The 18,063-nt window shown below is 39.4% G+C and overlaps 1 protein-coding gene across 3 annotated transcripts; it reads left to right on the top strand.

Annotated features, from left to right (window-relative positions):
• The first annotated feature begins 574 nt into the window (after positions 1–574).
• lyl1 (LYL1 basic helix-loop-helix family member) lies at positions 575–17,687 on the top strand. Of its 3 annotated transcripts, XM_034188319.1 has the most exons (5): positions 575–785; positions 911–1,062; positions 2,346–3,507; positions 10,151–10,248; positions 17,149–17,687. In XM_034188319.1, exons 3-5 carry the CDS (start codon positions 2,810–2,812, stop codon positions 17,676–17,678), a joined length of 1,326 nt encoding a protein of 441 aa, XP_034044210.1. In that variant the 5' UTR covers positions 575–785; positions 911–1,062; positions 2,346–2,809; the 3' UTR covers positions 17,679–17,687. The 3 variants fall into 3 exon arrangements, with proteins under 3 accessions (XP_034044210.1, XP_034044207.1, XP_034044208.1); XM_034188316.1 differs by having other exon boundaries at positions 575–1,062; XM_034188317.1 differs by having other exon boundaries at positions 575–1,066; positions 2,348–3,507.
• The last annotated feature ends 376 nt before the right edge of the window (positions 17,688–18,063 follow it).

Below are 18,063 nucleotides of genomic sequence, written 5' to 3'. Positions count from 1 at the left end.
CTGTCTAAGAAGGAAGTGACAGAGAATGTAAGAGAGGTGTTGACCCTGAAGTTGAAAGAGAGAGAGAGAGAGAGAGAGAGCGAACAAGAGACTATGAAGACAGAATGACCGAGGGATCGGTTTAGGAAGGAAGTTTGGGAGCTCTTGGAGAGGAAAGTTACCACTGTGACAGTTTGTTGGTCATCAGCAACACAGGTGTGCTGAAACAGAAAATTCTGAAGCTTGGCCTGCTAAAAAAACAAAAACTGCACACAATTTGTTCAAATACTTGTCACCAGAATGTAAAAAAAAAAAAAAAAAAAAAATTACCAAATATTTCACATGAGAATTTGTGCACTTGCAAGTTCAAGTCCCTTCACAGCTTCTGTCTGGGACTGACCAGTCTGGGAGTGTGAAGTGTGTCTGGACCTGCACGTATGTGTGTGTGTGTGTGTAGTGTACATTGGGGGGGTGGCAGTTCCTTATCTGCAGGCCACAGGCAGCTTTTGAGGCTCTTATCAGCAGCCACCACATTGTATGAGCACATCCTCTTGTCCAGCAGGGAGCGGAAAACTCTCCTTGCAACATGGTCTGCTCTCTCCCTCTCTTGTTCTGTCCCTCTGCCGCCTCACATTTGCCAGTGCCGGGTCTCTCCGACTGGCAGCCGACGACAGCATTGTGTCTTCTTGGCTTGAGAGTCAGAGATGGCAGTGACACAGTGACAGAGGTGAGGATGACGCCACTTTCTTCAAAGGAACAACTTCATAACAACAAACATGAACACTCTGACCATCTCCCGGGCTCAGGTTTGGACTCTGCATTTTTATATTTGGTATTTAGACAACATTCTTGGGAGCATCAGGAATGTTTGATTAGTGTCAGAGAGTTTGTGGAGACTGACGAACACTGACAGGCTGGAATCCTTTGACAGCCTGCAGGGGGGAGAGAGAGAGAGAGAGAGAGCAATCTGAGGAAGAGGAGGACATTAATCGCTGAGGAGACAACATGTGTGTTCATAGATCGCTTGACTGATTCAGCGTGACAGACAGACAGACCGGCCACACTGCACGCCATAATGTGCATGTGAGTATTTGATTATGTTTTTATTTTAGTACTACTTTTAGATCCATCACAAGGTTTTGGGTTTTGTCTTAAAAATATTGACACCATATTTGTGATTCTCAGATATTTATGACAGTAATTTGAAGGTTAACATGAATAGATGTATTAGTGTGCAAAAAAAAAAAAAAAAAGATCCTGTAAAAAAAAAGCTTGTAAATATCAATTTGTAATTAAAAGACGAAAAACTATAATTACCTCAAAAATGGAATTACTGCATTTGAACTAACATTGTTGCACATGCTGATCAATTCATTAATCAATTATTATTCTGTCATTAACCCATAAACCTACAATGCAATCACATTTTCATTATGGTGAAAAAGGGCTTTTACTTTCTTGAAGAAAATTCTCAAATTTTTCTTCAAGTATTTATTTTTTTTTTATGTAATAAATTAACCGAGTTTTCTGAAATTCAACATTTGGAAAAGTTAAATTTGGTCTCTCACTGGTATACAAATTTATATATATATATATATAAAACAAAAACAAAAAACAATGCAGGAGGGCATTTAAGAGTTTTGTTCAGTACCATAGATACAAACGAGTGTCAATTTATCCAAGCTGATTGGAAAGACTTCTTTCAAAAAATGTTATACAAATGTGATTACATTTTTTATGATCATTTACAAAAAATATAATCTCTGGTTCATGTTAAACATGTGATATATTTTCCATTTTGATTAAGGACATAAAAACATGCATTGGACAAATATATTCTTTTAAATAAAAAATGTAAAGTTTTTTTCATGTGCATACATAAAGTGCCACAGGAGCAATAATACAAATCAGTAACAGCAGTGTTGCTATTGTTTAGCTTCATGTTCACACATTTATTTGTAACAAATTACCACTCTTTTAATACAAAAATATTCATTTAACTCTGTAGTTTCTCTCATCAGCATATTTACATACATCACATTAAGTGCGAGAACACTGAAAATGAAAGCAAACACTAAACGATAAACACTGTCACTGTGAAAGACAGAACCATCCAAAATAAAGCTATGACTACTAGAAAATACAAAACAGGAACAATTACTATTGCACAAGATGAAGAACAGAGTAAAATAGAAAAATGAAACACTATGACAAAGCTGTACTTCATATTTAACATGTATTTTCGACGTGAATGTTTTCAGTAATACACACAAGCTTGCAACTTGAATTTCAAGCACATTGTGACGTAACTAATTTTATTAAATCCACCTAATTTCGATTTTGCATGTTTTTCTTTTGTTCAACAGAGTTGTTGTCAATCCGGTGTTATCTCACGTGGTCATTCTGAAGGCTTAGAAGGATTTTAGGAGAGACTGACTCATTCAGTAGCGGGAATCTACTCCTCAGGATGCGTTGTAAGAAAAAGAAAGACTGCAAGAGCCATTTTGGCCTCACGCTGCTCCGGGGGAATACCCCACAGAATTAGGCTTCAGTTCAGCGACTGGATCCCATATTTGCTCGGTCACACTCTGAGATTATGGTTATTAAGACAAGAAGTCTACTGAATCACGTACAGTAGTCTGGACACACTGTTGAGGTTAGCAGGAGGAAAAATAACTGCATAATCTGCAAGATAAAACTAAAACATTATCAGGTTCGTCTGTGAGAGAGGTTCAGACCTGCAGATGTTTTGAGCATGTGAGTTACACACATACTCACAGCGTGCACACACTTTAACATTTAAAGTGTTTCCCTCCCTCCCTTCACCACCATGATGGAGAAGCTGAAGTCCACCGGCCTACCCGGGTCTCCACCTGACATACCACGTCCCTCATCTTCCTCATCCTCACCTCCCTCCTGTGGTCCCGTGGAGCGGCAGAGCCCCGCCCATAGCCAGACTTCAAGCGCCAACAGCAGCCCACAAGCTGCTAGCAACACAGTGCACGAGGGGCACATGGATGGTCCTGCTGCCAGTTTGAGCCAGTGCACCACTTCCACAAGGACAGAATTAACCAATCACAGTGTGGATACAGCCGCTGCACCTGAGCCCATTGTCATGGAGACAGAGGAGAAGCTAAAAGGGCAGACAGCCACCATGACCTCAGCACTTTCCTCCCCGCCTCCGCTCCTTCCTGCGCAACCCAAGACCTCGCCGGGTCCACTCCCACCCCCAAACTCCACCACATATTTTTCCTCATCCTCATCATCCTCCCCTCTTCCTCCAGACATTCCAGTCATCAGCCTTGGTCACAGCAAACCCCTTCTCCCACTTCCCAGCACCCCGCTGACTGCACTCCACCCAATCCCCAACTTCCTGCATGGACCACATGGGGATCTTCGCCGCACTCAGCTGACCTGTTTATCTGTGGCTGGTCCGGGACTTCTGGGAGGTCCTGGAGGGTCCTCAGCTGTGTCCCCAGGGCCCCTTGTGCCTCACCAGTACCTCCCTTCACATCCTTTCTTCACCAGGTCAGACAGTTAATTTTAATTTAGCCATTATCTGATATTGTTGACTGTGTTAGCCAATTATTTTAATTATGGTAACAATAATAAATAGTAACAATAATTCACATCTATTTAAAAACCACCATAATTACAGCAAAAGTCAACAGCATAACCTTAAATACAGTATTAAATTAAAAGCCAATAGTTAAACACAAAATAATAAGTTTATCTGACCGCACCTTTAGAAACACTTGAGGACATTTTACAATTCAACAAATTTAAGAAGATAGAAAACCCTAAAGGTGCTACCAACAACAACAATTACTATTATTATTGTTATTATTGTAGTCATGCCACATTATATAGTTTTATTTTAAAAAATTGCTCTGCTAAAGTACAAACTCAAGACTGGATAGTACAAAAGCCTTTCCTTCATTTAACTGAGTTTATTGGCAGGCTAACCACCACACTGGGTAACTACTTTGACCATATCACTTCAATGGCCATGTTAGGTTAGTTCATCAGCACATACCTGGTTTGTAAATGAGCCTGTTAACCTTGTTTGTGAGTAAATTTTAAGATATTTGCTGGTGTGTGTTCATCAGGTAACACCACAGTAATGCAAATTAGTAATTAAACTGTTACATTGTGTATAATAATAATTTTTACTATTTATCACCAACAAAAATTCTTGTTTCTTGATATTTTTGTTGAGAAAAGGCCTAAGAGTAATATTAGCCAGTAGCTTTAGCTCTTCTTGGACATAAGTGGCTAAGTGGCTCTACTCTTTTTTTTTTAGATATACTTTAGCATACACTAATAGAGTTCTACCTTAGAATTGGAATGTATAATAGAAGATATACCTTACTGAATTTTCATGATACAATAGATCAAAGATAATGTAAACTATGCTTTGGGTGCACTGCACAAGTGAATGTAGTAACATTACTCCTGACAACACCAATGAAAGATGATGATTGGGTCATTTGGTTCCAAAAACCCATATGGACGGAGCATTTGAAAATTTCAAGAAACACGTGTGTCGTATATGTGCTGTTGATGTAGAAAACCACTCTGTTGCTTATAATTAGTTCATTGTGGCCGTGTCATTTACATGTGATGATTATACTCAACTGATGTTCCTGAAATAAAGTCTACTTAGATTTAACATATGTACTGAAATTAGGTATTTTGTCAATTACGCTTAAAAAACACCAGATGGGCTTATTGTTACTATAGAAGTTGAATATAAACTTTGGGCCAAGCAACATTTGGAGCCAAATTTCAAGTCTCTAGGTGCAGCGGTTCTCAAGATATGACATTTTCGTTGACATTTTTGGTGATTTTTGAACCCAATATCTTCACTGGCTCCATCCATATGGGTTTTTGGAACCAAATGACCTAAAATTTATCCTGCTATGGTTTATTCCGTGTATATTTCCATATTCCATGCAAACATTTATAGATTTCCAATTTTTTTTTTAAATAACACCCCTCCCTACCCTTAGGCAAGGTCCTTACAGTAATCTCCCAGTTGCTCCCAGTGTGGAGTTGAGCACCTTGCATGACAGAACCCTGACATCATGTGTGCATGAATGTGAGGCATCATTGTAAAGTGCACCAAGCTTCTGGCTGAGATGGAAAAGCGCTATATAAAATGCAGCCCATTTAATAATAATAATATCATCAGCAAATATTTTCATTGATTGACATTATTGAGATAATATCATATATATCATAATATCATTACGCTATTTTTGGGCATTATATGTCAAAGAAAAATTGCATATTGACCAATTGCATATTGACAGAGGTATTTTCATATTTAAACTTATCTTACATTATGTTTAATAAGGAGGTGGAATTTTGTCACTTTGCTGATTATTTGCTGTGTAAATTTATTTTATTTATTTTTGAGTTTTAATATTGTAAAGCACTTTGAATTATGTCTCTCTCTCACTCACACTCGCACACGCACACGCACACACACACACACACACACACACACACACACACACACACACACACACACACACACACACACACACACACACACACACTTCCTGGTGTGATCGGATGTTACTGATCCTTTAGTAATAAAAATGCCAAGTTTCTGTTCAATGTACAACCTCAACCACTGAAATTTCTTGACATCCTGCTGTGATTAATAGCAACTACACGCCTGGTTGCTTCATGTGAAATTGACAGCAGGATGTGTGCCGTTAGAAAATAATCTGATATTTTCCATGCTAAATTTATGCCTCAGAACATTGTTACTCATCATGAGTTGCATACCTATGGCTCCATCTGTTATGGAGACCTGAGAATGAATTCTCTCTCCTCTTTTCTTTGGTCTATTTGGAGCAGGAAGCATTGATCTGTTCAGTCGAACCAGGCTTAATGAGTATGTCCTAGACCTCTGCATGCCCACTCAATGCCTGCAGCATAATCACTCTATAGCCGACCTTACCAAGATTTCTGTACATTTGAGTTCTTTACTAGCGAAAGCAAATTAAAGTATTCATCATTTGGCACTATTTTATCTCCTGGGGCATCTACAACACCTGGTGAAAATTATGGAATCACCGGCCTCGGAGGATGTTCATTCAGTTGTTTAATTTTGTAAGAAAAAAAAAAGCAGATCACAGACATGACACAAAACTAAAGTAATTTCAAATGGCAACTTTCTGGCTTTAAGAAACACTATAAGAAATCAGGAAAAAAAATTGTGGCAGTCAGTAACGGTTACTTTTTTAGACCAAGCAGAGGGAAAAAAATATGGAATCACTCAATTCTGAGGAAAAAATTATGGAATCATGAAAAACAAAAGAACGCTCCAACACATCACTAGTATTTTGTTGCACCACCTCTGGCTTTTATAACAGCTTGCAGTCTCTGAGGCATGGACTTAATGACAAACAGTACTCTTCATCAATCTGGCTCCAACTTTCTCTGATTGCTGTTGCCAGATCAGTTTTGCAGGTTGGAGCCTTGTCATGGACCATTTTCTTCAACTTCCACCAAAGATTTTCAATTGGATTAAGATCCGGACTATTTGCAGGCCATGACATTGACCCTATGTGTCTTTTTGCAAGGAATGTTTTCACAGTTTTTGCTCTATGGCAAGATGCATTATCATCTTGAAAAATGATTTCATCATCCCCAAACATCCTTTCAATTGATGGGATAAGAAAAGTGTCCAAAATATCAACATAAACTTGTGCATTTATTGATGATGTAATGACAGCCATCTTCCCAGTGCCTTTACCTGACATGCAGCCCCATATCATCAATGACTGTGGAAATTTACATGTTCTCTTCAGGCAGTCATCTTTATAAATCTCATTGAAACGGCACCAAACAAAAGTTCCAGCATCATCACCTTGCCCAATGCAAATTCGAGATTCATCACTGAATATGACTTTCATCCAGTCATCCACAGTTCACGATTGCTTTTCCTTAGCCCGTTTAACCTTGTTTTTTTCTGTTTAGGTGTTAATGATGGCTTTTGTTTAGCTTTTCTGTATGTAAATCCCATTTCCTTTAGGCGGTTTCTTACAGTTCGGTCACAGACGTTGACTCCAGGTTCCTCCCATTCGTTCCTCATTTGTTTTGTTGAGCATTTTTGATTTTTCAATCAATCAATTCAATCAATTTTATTTATATAGCGCCAAATCACAACAAACAGTTGCCCCAAGGCGCTTTATATTGCAAGGCAAGACCATACAATAATACAATTTTTGAGACATATTGCTTAAAGTTTTCTGTCTTGACACTTTGATGTCTTCCTTGGTCTACCAGTATGTTTGCCTTTAACAACCTTCCCATGTTGTTTGTATTTGGTCCAGAGTTTAGACACAGCTGACATCTTTTGCAACATTGCGTGATGATTTACCCTCTTTTAAGAGTTTGATAATCCTCTCCTTTGTTTCAATTGACATCTCTCGTGTTGGAGCCATGAGTCATGTCAGTCCACTTGGTGCAACAGCTCTCCAAGGTGTGATCACTCCTTTTTAGATGCAGACTAACGAGCAGATCTGATTTGTTGCAGGTGTTAGTTTTGGGGATGAAAATTTACAGAGTGATTCCATAATTTATTCCTCAGAATTGAGTGAGTCCATATTTTTTTCCTTCTGCTTGGTCTAAAAAAGTAACCGTTACTGACTGCCACAATTATTTTTCCTGATTTCTTATAGTGTTTCTTAAAGCCAGAAAGTTGCCATTTGAAATGACTTTAGTTTTGTGTCATGTCTGTGATCTGCTTTTTTTCTACAAAATTAAACAACTGAATGAACATCCTCCGAGGCCGGTGATTCTATCATAACTGCCAGGGGTTGTATTTGTGCAGTTGACAGGGCTGGATCCAGAGTGAAAATCTGACAGATGCATTTTTGCCCAATGATAAAATAAAAATCGTACGCGTCTTGTTATTCAATAATCTTCTTTTTTTTTTATTCATGTGTAACATACACTGTCACACCTCTTTTAATATATTTATTATACTTCATGGACCATAGTGAACACTTATTTGTATAAATATGATGTCCCAAAAAAAACCACTATAACAAAAATTGGCTGTAAACAGGATCAAATTTATTGCCAAAATCTTTCAATTATACCTGAATCTATATTTTTTTTTTTCAATTGATAAAATCAATAAAAATATGACTGCATATAGTAAGTCCCTTCGGCTGCTCCCTTGTTTTGTACTCAGGGTCGCTACAGCAAATCCAAGGTGGATCTGCATGTTGAATTGGCACAAATTTTATGCCAGATGCCCTTCCTGACGCAACTCTACATTACATGGAGAAATGTGGTAGGGGTGGGATTCGATCCGGGAACCTTCCGCATTGAAACCAAGTGCATTAACCACTTGACCACCACCCCTACCAAAAAAAATAAAATAAAATAAAAATGACTGCATGTATTCTTAATAATAATATATTTTCCATTGATACCAAACAAAATTAGAAACAGTCCAGCAGGTAACAATATTCATCATGTCCATGATATACTAAAACAAATACATCACAATTGTACACATATCACAACTGTACAACTGTGATGTATTTGTTTTAGTATATTTAGATTTTGTTGTGATTTGGCACTTTATAAGCCGATTAAATTTAAATTGAATTGAAATTGAACATAAATATGAAATTGGTCACTGGATCCTTAAACTTTGGACATAATAAACTCTACATGGTGGATCCTTGATCTCTGAACATAAATAGGAATAAACTAAATCTGTAGTTTTTGTCAAAAGCATTTCCTTTCAGACATTATTGGCATAAATATCTTTCCATATATCTGAGCTGAGCTCTTACAGCTGCTGTGCTTCACTTCAGGATGTAATTTGTAAAGAAATACAGCACGTTTCATTTTGGGAGGAAAAAACGTTTTAGTCAATTGTCGTTTCTTGTCTGTATTACAACGTTTGGAAAGAGGTGTCATTTTATTTAAGGCGGCGATTCGTTTTGAAGTTATTCATTCCGACTGGACGCAACAAGACAAGAGTCCCAGTTAGTGACTTTAATACACACAAAAGTGACTCGTGGTATTTTAATGGCTGTGAGTGAGGTTAAGAAGTGGATTTGCCGCTTCTGAAGAGCAGCGAATCAAAGAGCCACGAGCCATTGGATCGAAGCATTGCTTCAATGGTTCACTGCTTCAAAGTGGAGTCGCGCTGCAGAAACGGTTGATTACAGACCCGCTGCAGACCAAACCCTGAATATCCGACTTTATTTGTACGTCCGTATGACTCTGAAACACTGAAAAATCTGTATAATTTACGGACTATAGGTTGACCATTGACTATTGGGGTGATAGTACCATATCACCCCAATAGAGCGCTTCGCTCTCAGACTGAAGGCTTACTTGAAGTTTTTAAGAGTAGAATGGGAGGCAGAGCCTTCAGCTTTCAGGCTCCTCTCCTGTGGAACCAGCTCCCAATTCGGATCAGGGAGACAGACACCCTCTCTACTTTTAAGATTAGGCTTAAAACTTTCCTTTTTGCTAAAGCTTATAGTTAGGGCTGGATCAGGTGACCCTGAACCATCCCTTAGTTATGCTGCTATAGACTTAGACTGCTGGGGGGGTTCCCATGATGCATTGAGTGTTTCTTTCTCTTTTTGCTCTGTATGCACCACTCTGCATTTAATCATTAGTGATTGATCTCTGCTTTCTTCCACAGCATGTCTTTTTCCTGGTTCTCTCCCTCAGCCCCAACCAGTCCCAGCAGAAGACTACCCCTCCCTGATCCTGGTTCTGCTGGAGGTTTCTTCCTGTTAAATGGGAGTTTTTCCTTCCCACTGTCGCCAAGTGCTTGCTCATAGGGGGTCGTTTTGACCGTTGGGGTTTTTCTGTAATTATTGTATGGCTTTTGCCTTACAATATAAAGCGCCTTGGGGCAACTGTTTGTTGTGATTTGGCGCTATAGAAATAAAATTGATGTGATTTTGATTTGATTTGATTTGACATGAAAACCAAAGCTGTGTTCACCACGGGGACATGTTCGGCACTATTCGGGATTATTCAAAATTGTTTGTTTTTTTTACCGATGGCGAACGATGCGTAAAAAAAATCTGACCGATGCAACTGCATTGGTCCAAACCAGTCTGAATCCCGGCCTGTAGTTGAGTCACACTATGCTTCTATGTTTCTGTAGTTCATATCTGGGTCCATCAGGAGGAAGCTACACTGTAATCGCTGGCAGTCGGATCAAGAGAAGACCCTCGTCGCACTTTGAGGTGGAACTCAAAGAATGTGAGTGTCTGAGTTTGTTGGTGGAAAAGAGCATTAAAGCAAGTTTTATGAGTTTATAAACCTAACTCATGCTACCTGTATGTAGACAATATAAAGACTACAGCAATGTGATATTGGACCCCAGTGTGATATTGACCTTCACCCAAATGACTGACCTCTGGATGTCCTTGCCAGGACAATTCTGGAATCCACTTAAGTTTGTGCCACATTTTGTCCAAATCATGTTGAAAATCAAATTCTTTGACCTTGATGTTTGCCAAAATGAATTCTTTCAAGGGAATTTCAGGATCTGCCTTTATTGAAAGATTAAGATTGGTAGAAATCAGCAAAAGGACATATGTACAGTAGGGCAAGAAGGTCAGATGTGACTTTGGCCACAATGATTGCCTTCTGGCGAACCTAACCTTGTTTGGCAATTCTGCAACCTACCTACAAATGTGTGTCAAGTCGTGGTGCAAATCAGAGTGAGAAAGTTAAATTTTATTCTTTGATCCCAATGAACTTGAACCTACTGATTGAACTTCAGCAACTGCAATGTTACTTGGGCAATTAAGGAACCCACATAAATATGTTTGCAAAGTTTGGCACAAATTGGAGTGAATAACTTAATTTTGACATTTGACCCCGATTACCTCGATGTTTCCCCAAACAAACCCTTTCATGACAATTCTGAGGCAGGACACCAAACACATAAATTTACGGAAATCAGACAAAGGACATGGAGCAGTAGTGGAACAACTGGAGAGACAAACACTGCTGTCATTATAGTACGGTTCTGGCCTACTGAAGAAGAAACTGTTTTAAGACAGATATAACTTTCAAAAATAAAAAACACTCTTCATATAACTGGTCACTTATTGACCATCAGCTGTGCTAGCTAACTAGCTTTCATGACTTACTAACTACAGCAAACTATGTATGTACAGATGCTGCGGCATTTAAATATTCATTTTCTGCTACTTGTCCGGGTTGTGGTGGCAGTCGAGCAAGCAGCTCAACCCAAGTCCTCAAATTCTTCCTGGGGGATCCCAAGGTGTTCCCAAGCCAGCGAGGAAGTATAATCCCTTCAGTGTGTCCTCCTGGGTCTTCCTCGGGGCATGCTCCCAGTTGGATGTGCCTGGAAGAGCTCCCCAAGGAAACAACCAGAGGGCTTCCTCACCAGATACCTGAACCAACTTCTTTTGATGGGAAGAAGCAGTGGCTCTACTCTAAGTCCCCCCCCCCCAGATATTTGAGCTTCTCACCTTGCCCCTGAGTGCAAACCCAGATACCCCATGGAGGAATGTAATTTCCGCCGCTTCGGTCTAGGACCTTTAAATATAAAATTTGAAAAGAGTGCGATCCTACTTAATTCATTTGTGTTTTAACATGTTTCATCACTACACAGGGCAAATCAAATTGAATGGAAATATTTGTTTCGAAACATCTGGTGACAGAAGGTTCCATTTAGCACAGCAACTGATGTCTCCCTTTTTGGTATGGACTCTGGAACAGTGTGTTTCAATACAGGTGCCACAAATGTTTTGAAACGTTCCAGTGTTCTTTAATTCCAGTTTTACTTTCCATCCATTTTCTAAATCCACTTATTCCATAGTGGAATAATTGTACTATAGTTGGAGCCTATCCCAGCGCTTATTGGGCGAGAGGCACCCTGGACAAGTCACCAGTATTCAAGCCTTTTCACCTAATCTGCACATCTTTGGAGACCCCACGCAAACATGGGGAGAACATGCACTCCACAGGCACAGGACAGTGTCAGAAGTGAACCCATGACCTTCACATTGTTAGTCAACAGTGTTAAACAATAACCACCTGGCTGGTCCCTTCCTCCTCCGCGCAAGTGCAAACGGAGGCAGGCACACAGCAACAAAGTCAGGTCACTTTCAAGTGAAAATCTGCCTGAAGTGATGTGACTCAGGAAGTTGGAACATTTATTCAATTTTTTGCTGTTCTACTTTACACAGGGGTGGTGACCAAGTGGTTAGTGAGCTTGGGTTCAGTGCAGAAGGTTCCCGGTTCAAATCCCACCTCTGCCACATTTCTCCATGTAATGTGGAGTTGCGTCAAGAAGGGCATCCGGTGTAAAACCTGTGCCAATTCAACATGCAGATCCACCTTGGATTTGCTGTGGCGACCCTGAGTGCAAACAAGGGAGCAGCCGAAGGAACTTACTGCTGTTCTACTTTACTTGTCAGTATAAAAAAAACTTTATGAATCGAATTTTATGCAACGAAAATAAGTGTGTAAAAATTAAACAGTAGCAAAGAAGGAGGCGGGAGCCAATTTCAAAGCGCTCTCCAACCAATGAAATGGGGCAACTCGCTGTTGCGTGCCTGCCTCCATTTCAAGACCAGCCAGGAAACCACCATGCTGCCATTTGCTTTCCCATTCGGTTGTATATTGTTGTCTGGCTGATACACATTCACGTGTGTCTTAAAATGCTAATCTCATCAGGGGTGATCATTTTGACTGTGTATTACCTTTCAGTAGTAGTTAATTATGTATGAGTACTTCAACATTGACAGGAAAGGCAGCTGCAGTGACAAATTTCCAGTTCATTCCATTTCAACACAACAGTGTCAATACCCGATGTGACCACAAGATTAATCAAAAAAGAACTGAAAGAATTGTTAAAAAATGAGAAAAAAAAAGAAGTGACTGTTTTCTGTGCAAGTACCAATTTGTTCACATTAATAAATACATAAGAATCCTTCTTAGACATCTTTGTGTAACTTTTATCCAAATATGCAATGACTGTACTGGATGGTCTGGTGGTTAAGCAGTGGGCTTGAGACTGGAAAAGTAAAAGAACATTACATTGTGAAAAGTAAAATATTTTTATAATTATTAATTATCTCAAGCCATCAATTAGTTCCTTGTGTAATTTCATACATTTTTTTTTTGAGATTTGGTCAACTATACATTTTTCGAGAAAGCTTATGACATGCGGAATCCCCCCCCACCCAAAAAAACAGTGCTTCCATTTTCGCAAAAGTGGTTACGGCTGGCATCTTGGATTTCCCACAATTTGCGACCTTTGGAAACTAACCTTTCACTTTCTTGACTTATGGTTATTTGTGGGTCAACTTCATGGTACACACTGAAATAACAGCACCGTTCTTGGTTTAATGTGTAGGTGACACCAAAAAATATGCACACATAATCACTAAAAATTATGAAATGTTTCTATTTAAAAAAAATCCTGAACAATAAAAGTCAATAAGTGCACAGGTGAAGGATAAACAGCAGCTGTCTGAAGCCTGCGCTTTATTTCAGCCCTCAGCCGCGGCCATATTGTTGCTACGTCATCACAAGAACGGCACCTGCTGATTCAAGCCCAAATCAATTTTAAACATGGTGGAGGTCGAGCTGTTTTTGTTTTTTTTTTTTTAAGTCCAGTCTGAACGTAAGCTGTGGAGGACACAGCGTTATGGTTTTCAGCCTTATTTAGATGACAAGGAGAGAGACGAAACCTTGGAGGAAAACCTTCAGTCTGACAACAGTGACGATATTGGCAGAGTTCAGAACACGTAATAGAGATTATAAAAGTAAATAAGTAATGCAGGCGATTTTGGGATGCCGGTGGAGGTGATACTTTTTTTGCCAGCTCTTTGGTCTGATCAACTGATTTAAAAAAAAGTTTTACTATCTGTGACATCAGAAAAAAGTGATGTGTGAATTTAAGATTTTTTTCTGAAAAACAGGTACATTCAAATTTGAAAAATGTCAAGTTAGTAAACTTCACACCTTGTCATTTTAGCTAGGTGTGTGGCTAACTAACCAAGTAACTTTAAGGCATCTACAGGAGTTAAACACTTACAGCTGACATGCATTAGCGTTAGCTTACTTTAAGGTTCGACAAATGTTTGTAAATGTCAGAAGTTCCTTAGGATAAGCAAAAAGTACACTTCATTGAACAGTTTATTTTTAGCTCTCATTATTCTCACGGTCTGCGCTACGTCACTTCAGCAAAGTAGCCAATCCGAAGGTGAGAATTCATGCTTCCGTGACTGTCCGCTCAGTGAAAGCGCGCTTGGGCTGTATACTGACATGAATCATGGCTCCAACACGAGAGATGTCAATTGAAACAAAGGAGAGAATTATCAAACTCTTAAAAGAGGGTAAATCATCACGCAATGTTGCAAAAGATGTTGGTTGTTCACAGTCAGCTGTGTCTAAACTCTGGACCAAATACAAACAACATGGGAAGGTTGCTAAAGGCAAACATACTGGTAGACCAAGGAAGACATCAAAGCGTCAAGACAGAAAACTTAAAGCAATATGTCTCAAAAATCCAAAAATGCACAACAAAACGAATGAGGAATGAATGGGAGGAAACTGGAGTCAACGTCTATGACTGAACTGTAAGAAACCGCCTAAAGGAAATGGGATTTACATACAGAAAAGCTAAACGAAAGCCATCATTAACACCTAAACAGAATAAACAAGGTTACAATGGGCTAAGGAAAAGCAATCGTGGACTGTGGATGACTGGATGAAAATGATATTCATTGATGAATCTCAAATCTGCATTGGGCAAGGTGATGATGCTGGAACTTTTGTTTGGTGCCGTTCCAATGAGATTTATAAAGATGACTGCCTGAAGAGAACATGTAAATTTCCACATTCATTGATGATATGGGGCTGCATGTCAGGTAAAGGCACTGGGGAGATGGCTGTCATTACATCATCAATAAATGCACAAGTTTATGTTGATATTTTGGACACTTTTCTTATCCCATCAATTGAAAGGATGTTTGGGGATGATGAAATCATTTTTCAAGATGATAATGCATCTTGCCATAGAGCAAAAACTGTGAAATCATTCCTTGCAAAAAGACACATAGGGTCAATGTCATGGCCTGCAAATAGTCCGGATCTTAATCCAATTGAAAATCTTTGCTGGAAGTTGAAGAAAATGGTCCATGACAAGGCTGCAACCTGCAAAGCTGATCTGGCAACAACAATCAGAGAAAGTTGGAGCCAGATTGATGAAGAGTACTGTTTGTCACTCATTAAGTCCGTGCCTCAGAGACTGCAAGTTGTTATAAAAGCCAAAGGTGGTGCAACAAAATACTAGTGATGTGTTGGAGTGTTCTTTTGTTTTTCATGATTCCATAATTTTTGCCTCAGAATTGAGTGAGTCCATATTTTTTCCCTCTGCTTGGTCTAAAAAAGTAACCGTTACTGACTGCCACAATTTTTTTTTTCCTGATTTCTTATAGTGTTTCTTAAAGCCAGAAAGTTGCCATTTGAAATTACTTTAGTTTTGTGTCATGTCTGTGATCTGCTTTTTTTCTACAAAATTAAACAACTGAATGAACATCCTCCGAGGCCGGTGATTCCATAATTTTTTGCCAGGGGTTGTAATAGCCATCCCAGGGTGGTAGCTCTAGCCAGAATTACACAGAGGTCAAACTTTAAAAATGCTCCAATCATGCTGAAAACTATATCACATTACTTGTCTGATCATAACAATTCCAAAAAGGTATAGCTTGGACTGTCTGTGATGGAATGGTCTGGAGTTATGGGGTAAAAACAGCAAAAATGGTGACAAAGGTCAATTTCAGTTTGTATAGGGGTCAAAAGTTAAAGTTGCTAAAATTCATTAAAAAAATGATGCAAATTATTGTTTGGGTTAATAGGGTTCTAAAAAGGAATAGTTTGCACCATCTGTCATGCTTAGTTATCATGTTACATACAGGGCAATATATGTCACATGTCATAGAATCCAATAGATGTTAAACTTGTTTGACCTTTACCTTGAACACCAAACATTCAACACAGTCAAAACTATTCCATTTATTAATCCTTTTATTTCAACCAATAATTTGCACCATTTTGTACTGAAATTGGAGCAACTTTAACTTTTGACCCCTTTATTGACAAGTCTGACCCATTTGAAAAGTGACCAAATTACATGTATTTGTATTGAGCTCAGCAATGTTTTCAACGAGAAAACCCACCCCTCGAGGTTAAATGCCCAGATACTCACCTTGAGAAGCCAAAACCAATGGAGAAAGCAAAAAGAGAAACCCAGAGCTGTACCTGGAGTCAGTTCTGCCTGCTCGCTCCCACATTCACTACCATTTATTCCTCATACCATAACTTTCTCAGCATTTGAAAATTCTACATAATGTTTGGTGTTTGAAATTTAGAATGGAAGAGAAATACCATATCTCACTGTACAGAATGACGAAAAGAAGCATTCTGGAGCACCTGTTTTCTACTGCAAAGACTGTCTCTCCATAAAATCCTGTCCTAATTATCTGCGCCAAGGAGGTTATGTTTTCGGTGGCGTCCGTTTGTTTGTTGGTTGGTTGGTTTGTTAGCAGGATTACTCAAAAAATCCTCAACGGATTTCAATGAAATTTTTACCAGGAGTGTATCTTGGCCTAACTTAGGAGTCATTAAATTTTGGTAATGATCCAGATCCAGTAATTATTTTAAGGATTCTTTATCATTCCAGGATAGGGCCAATTTTCAACATTTTTGCATCTAACTTCACGAAGATGGGTCACAAAGGCTGAACAAAAATTAAGTTACGACACAACAATAATTTAGCATTTGTTTCTCCTCACTGAATAAACTTATTAGAAAATTAAAAAAAACTTGTGTAGTTCATGCAGTTTCTCTTTATAAATACATTTGCTGAGGATCTAAGAGTTTAACCACTGAATCTGAAACATGATGGTAGATGCGTGAAACGACGTGGAATAAGTCTCTTTGCCAAAGGGTATTCCTTGTGACGTCAGTGACCCTATGACCTTGGCGGAGGTTTGCGCTCTCAGAGTGCTTCTAGTTCTATTAGTTTTTGAAACAGGCAGGAGGGATCACATAACCTCTGAGCTAACCATTAAAGGAATGGACATTTATGCAGATGATGTGTGTCTCTCACAGGCCCTCCTCAGAAAATTGCCCGCCGCGTCTTCACCAACAGCCGTGAGCGCTGGCGACAGCAGAACGTCAATGGGGCGTTCTCCGAGCTGAGAAAGCTAATTCCCACGCACCCTCCCGACAAGAAGCTCAGCAAGAACGAAATCCTCCGTCTGGCTGTGAAGTACATCAACTTCTTGGTTGCTCTCCTCAATGATCAGGAGCAGGACAAGAGCAGGGACTCTGCTGAGGATGAGGACCAAAGTGTCATTGCAGAGTTGGACAACATCAAACTGAGCCCCATTTTTCAGTGCGACACCCCTCCGCTGGCGCACACGTCTCCACCTCCTCCGGCCCGTCCTGCCCTGGCAACGGCCCACAGAGACAGAGACTCAGGTGATTCAGTCATCGTCCTTGCTAATTCCCCGGCAACATCTAGTTGCTATGGTGACACGGACAGTGAGGAAAGCTTTGGGGTTAAGACCTCATTGGTGACCCATGGCATTCTGGGAAAGGGCCAGATAAGGATGGTTGCCACAAATGACGAGCGGTGACATGAAAAACTTCCAAAGAGAGTTTAAATGTCACACTGACAGACAGGACAAGACAAATGTGGCCTGACACCAAAGTCAAAAGGGCCAGCGCGCAATCCAGTACACCAACACCAACTCCCACCGAGTGTGAAGTTAGACATGGTTGTGTATGATGTGATATTTTGGATTGGGGGGGTGTTCTACTGTTTTTTTGTTGTTGTTGTTCTTTCAGATGACATGTTTGAGCCAGTACATTGATTTATTGATTAACAATACAAGTCCCAATGACTTCTACCATGGGGGGGAAAAAATGAAGTGACTTTTGAAATAAAATTAATAACTTGATATTGTCACAGACACTTTTACCAATAAAACTTCAGTTTACTTGATTTACAGTCACATGTCC

The sequence above is a fragment of the Thalassophryne amazonica genome, chromosome 15, assembly GCF_902500255.1.
Source record: "Thalassophryne amazonica chromosome 15, fThaAma1.1, whole genome shotgun sequence".
In the NCBI taxonomy this organism is placed as follows: domain Eukaryota; kingdom Metazoa; phylum Chordata; class Actinopteri; order Batrachoidiformes; family Batrachoididae; genus Thalassophryne; species Thalassophryne amazonica.
Note: the sequence above shows the minus strand (reverse complement) of the source record. Positions and strands in the feature narration are given on the sequence as shown.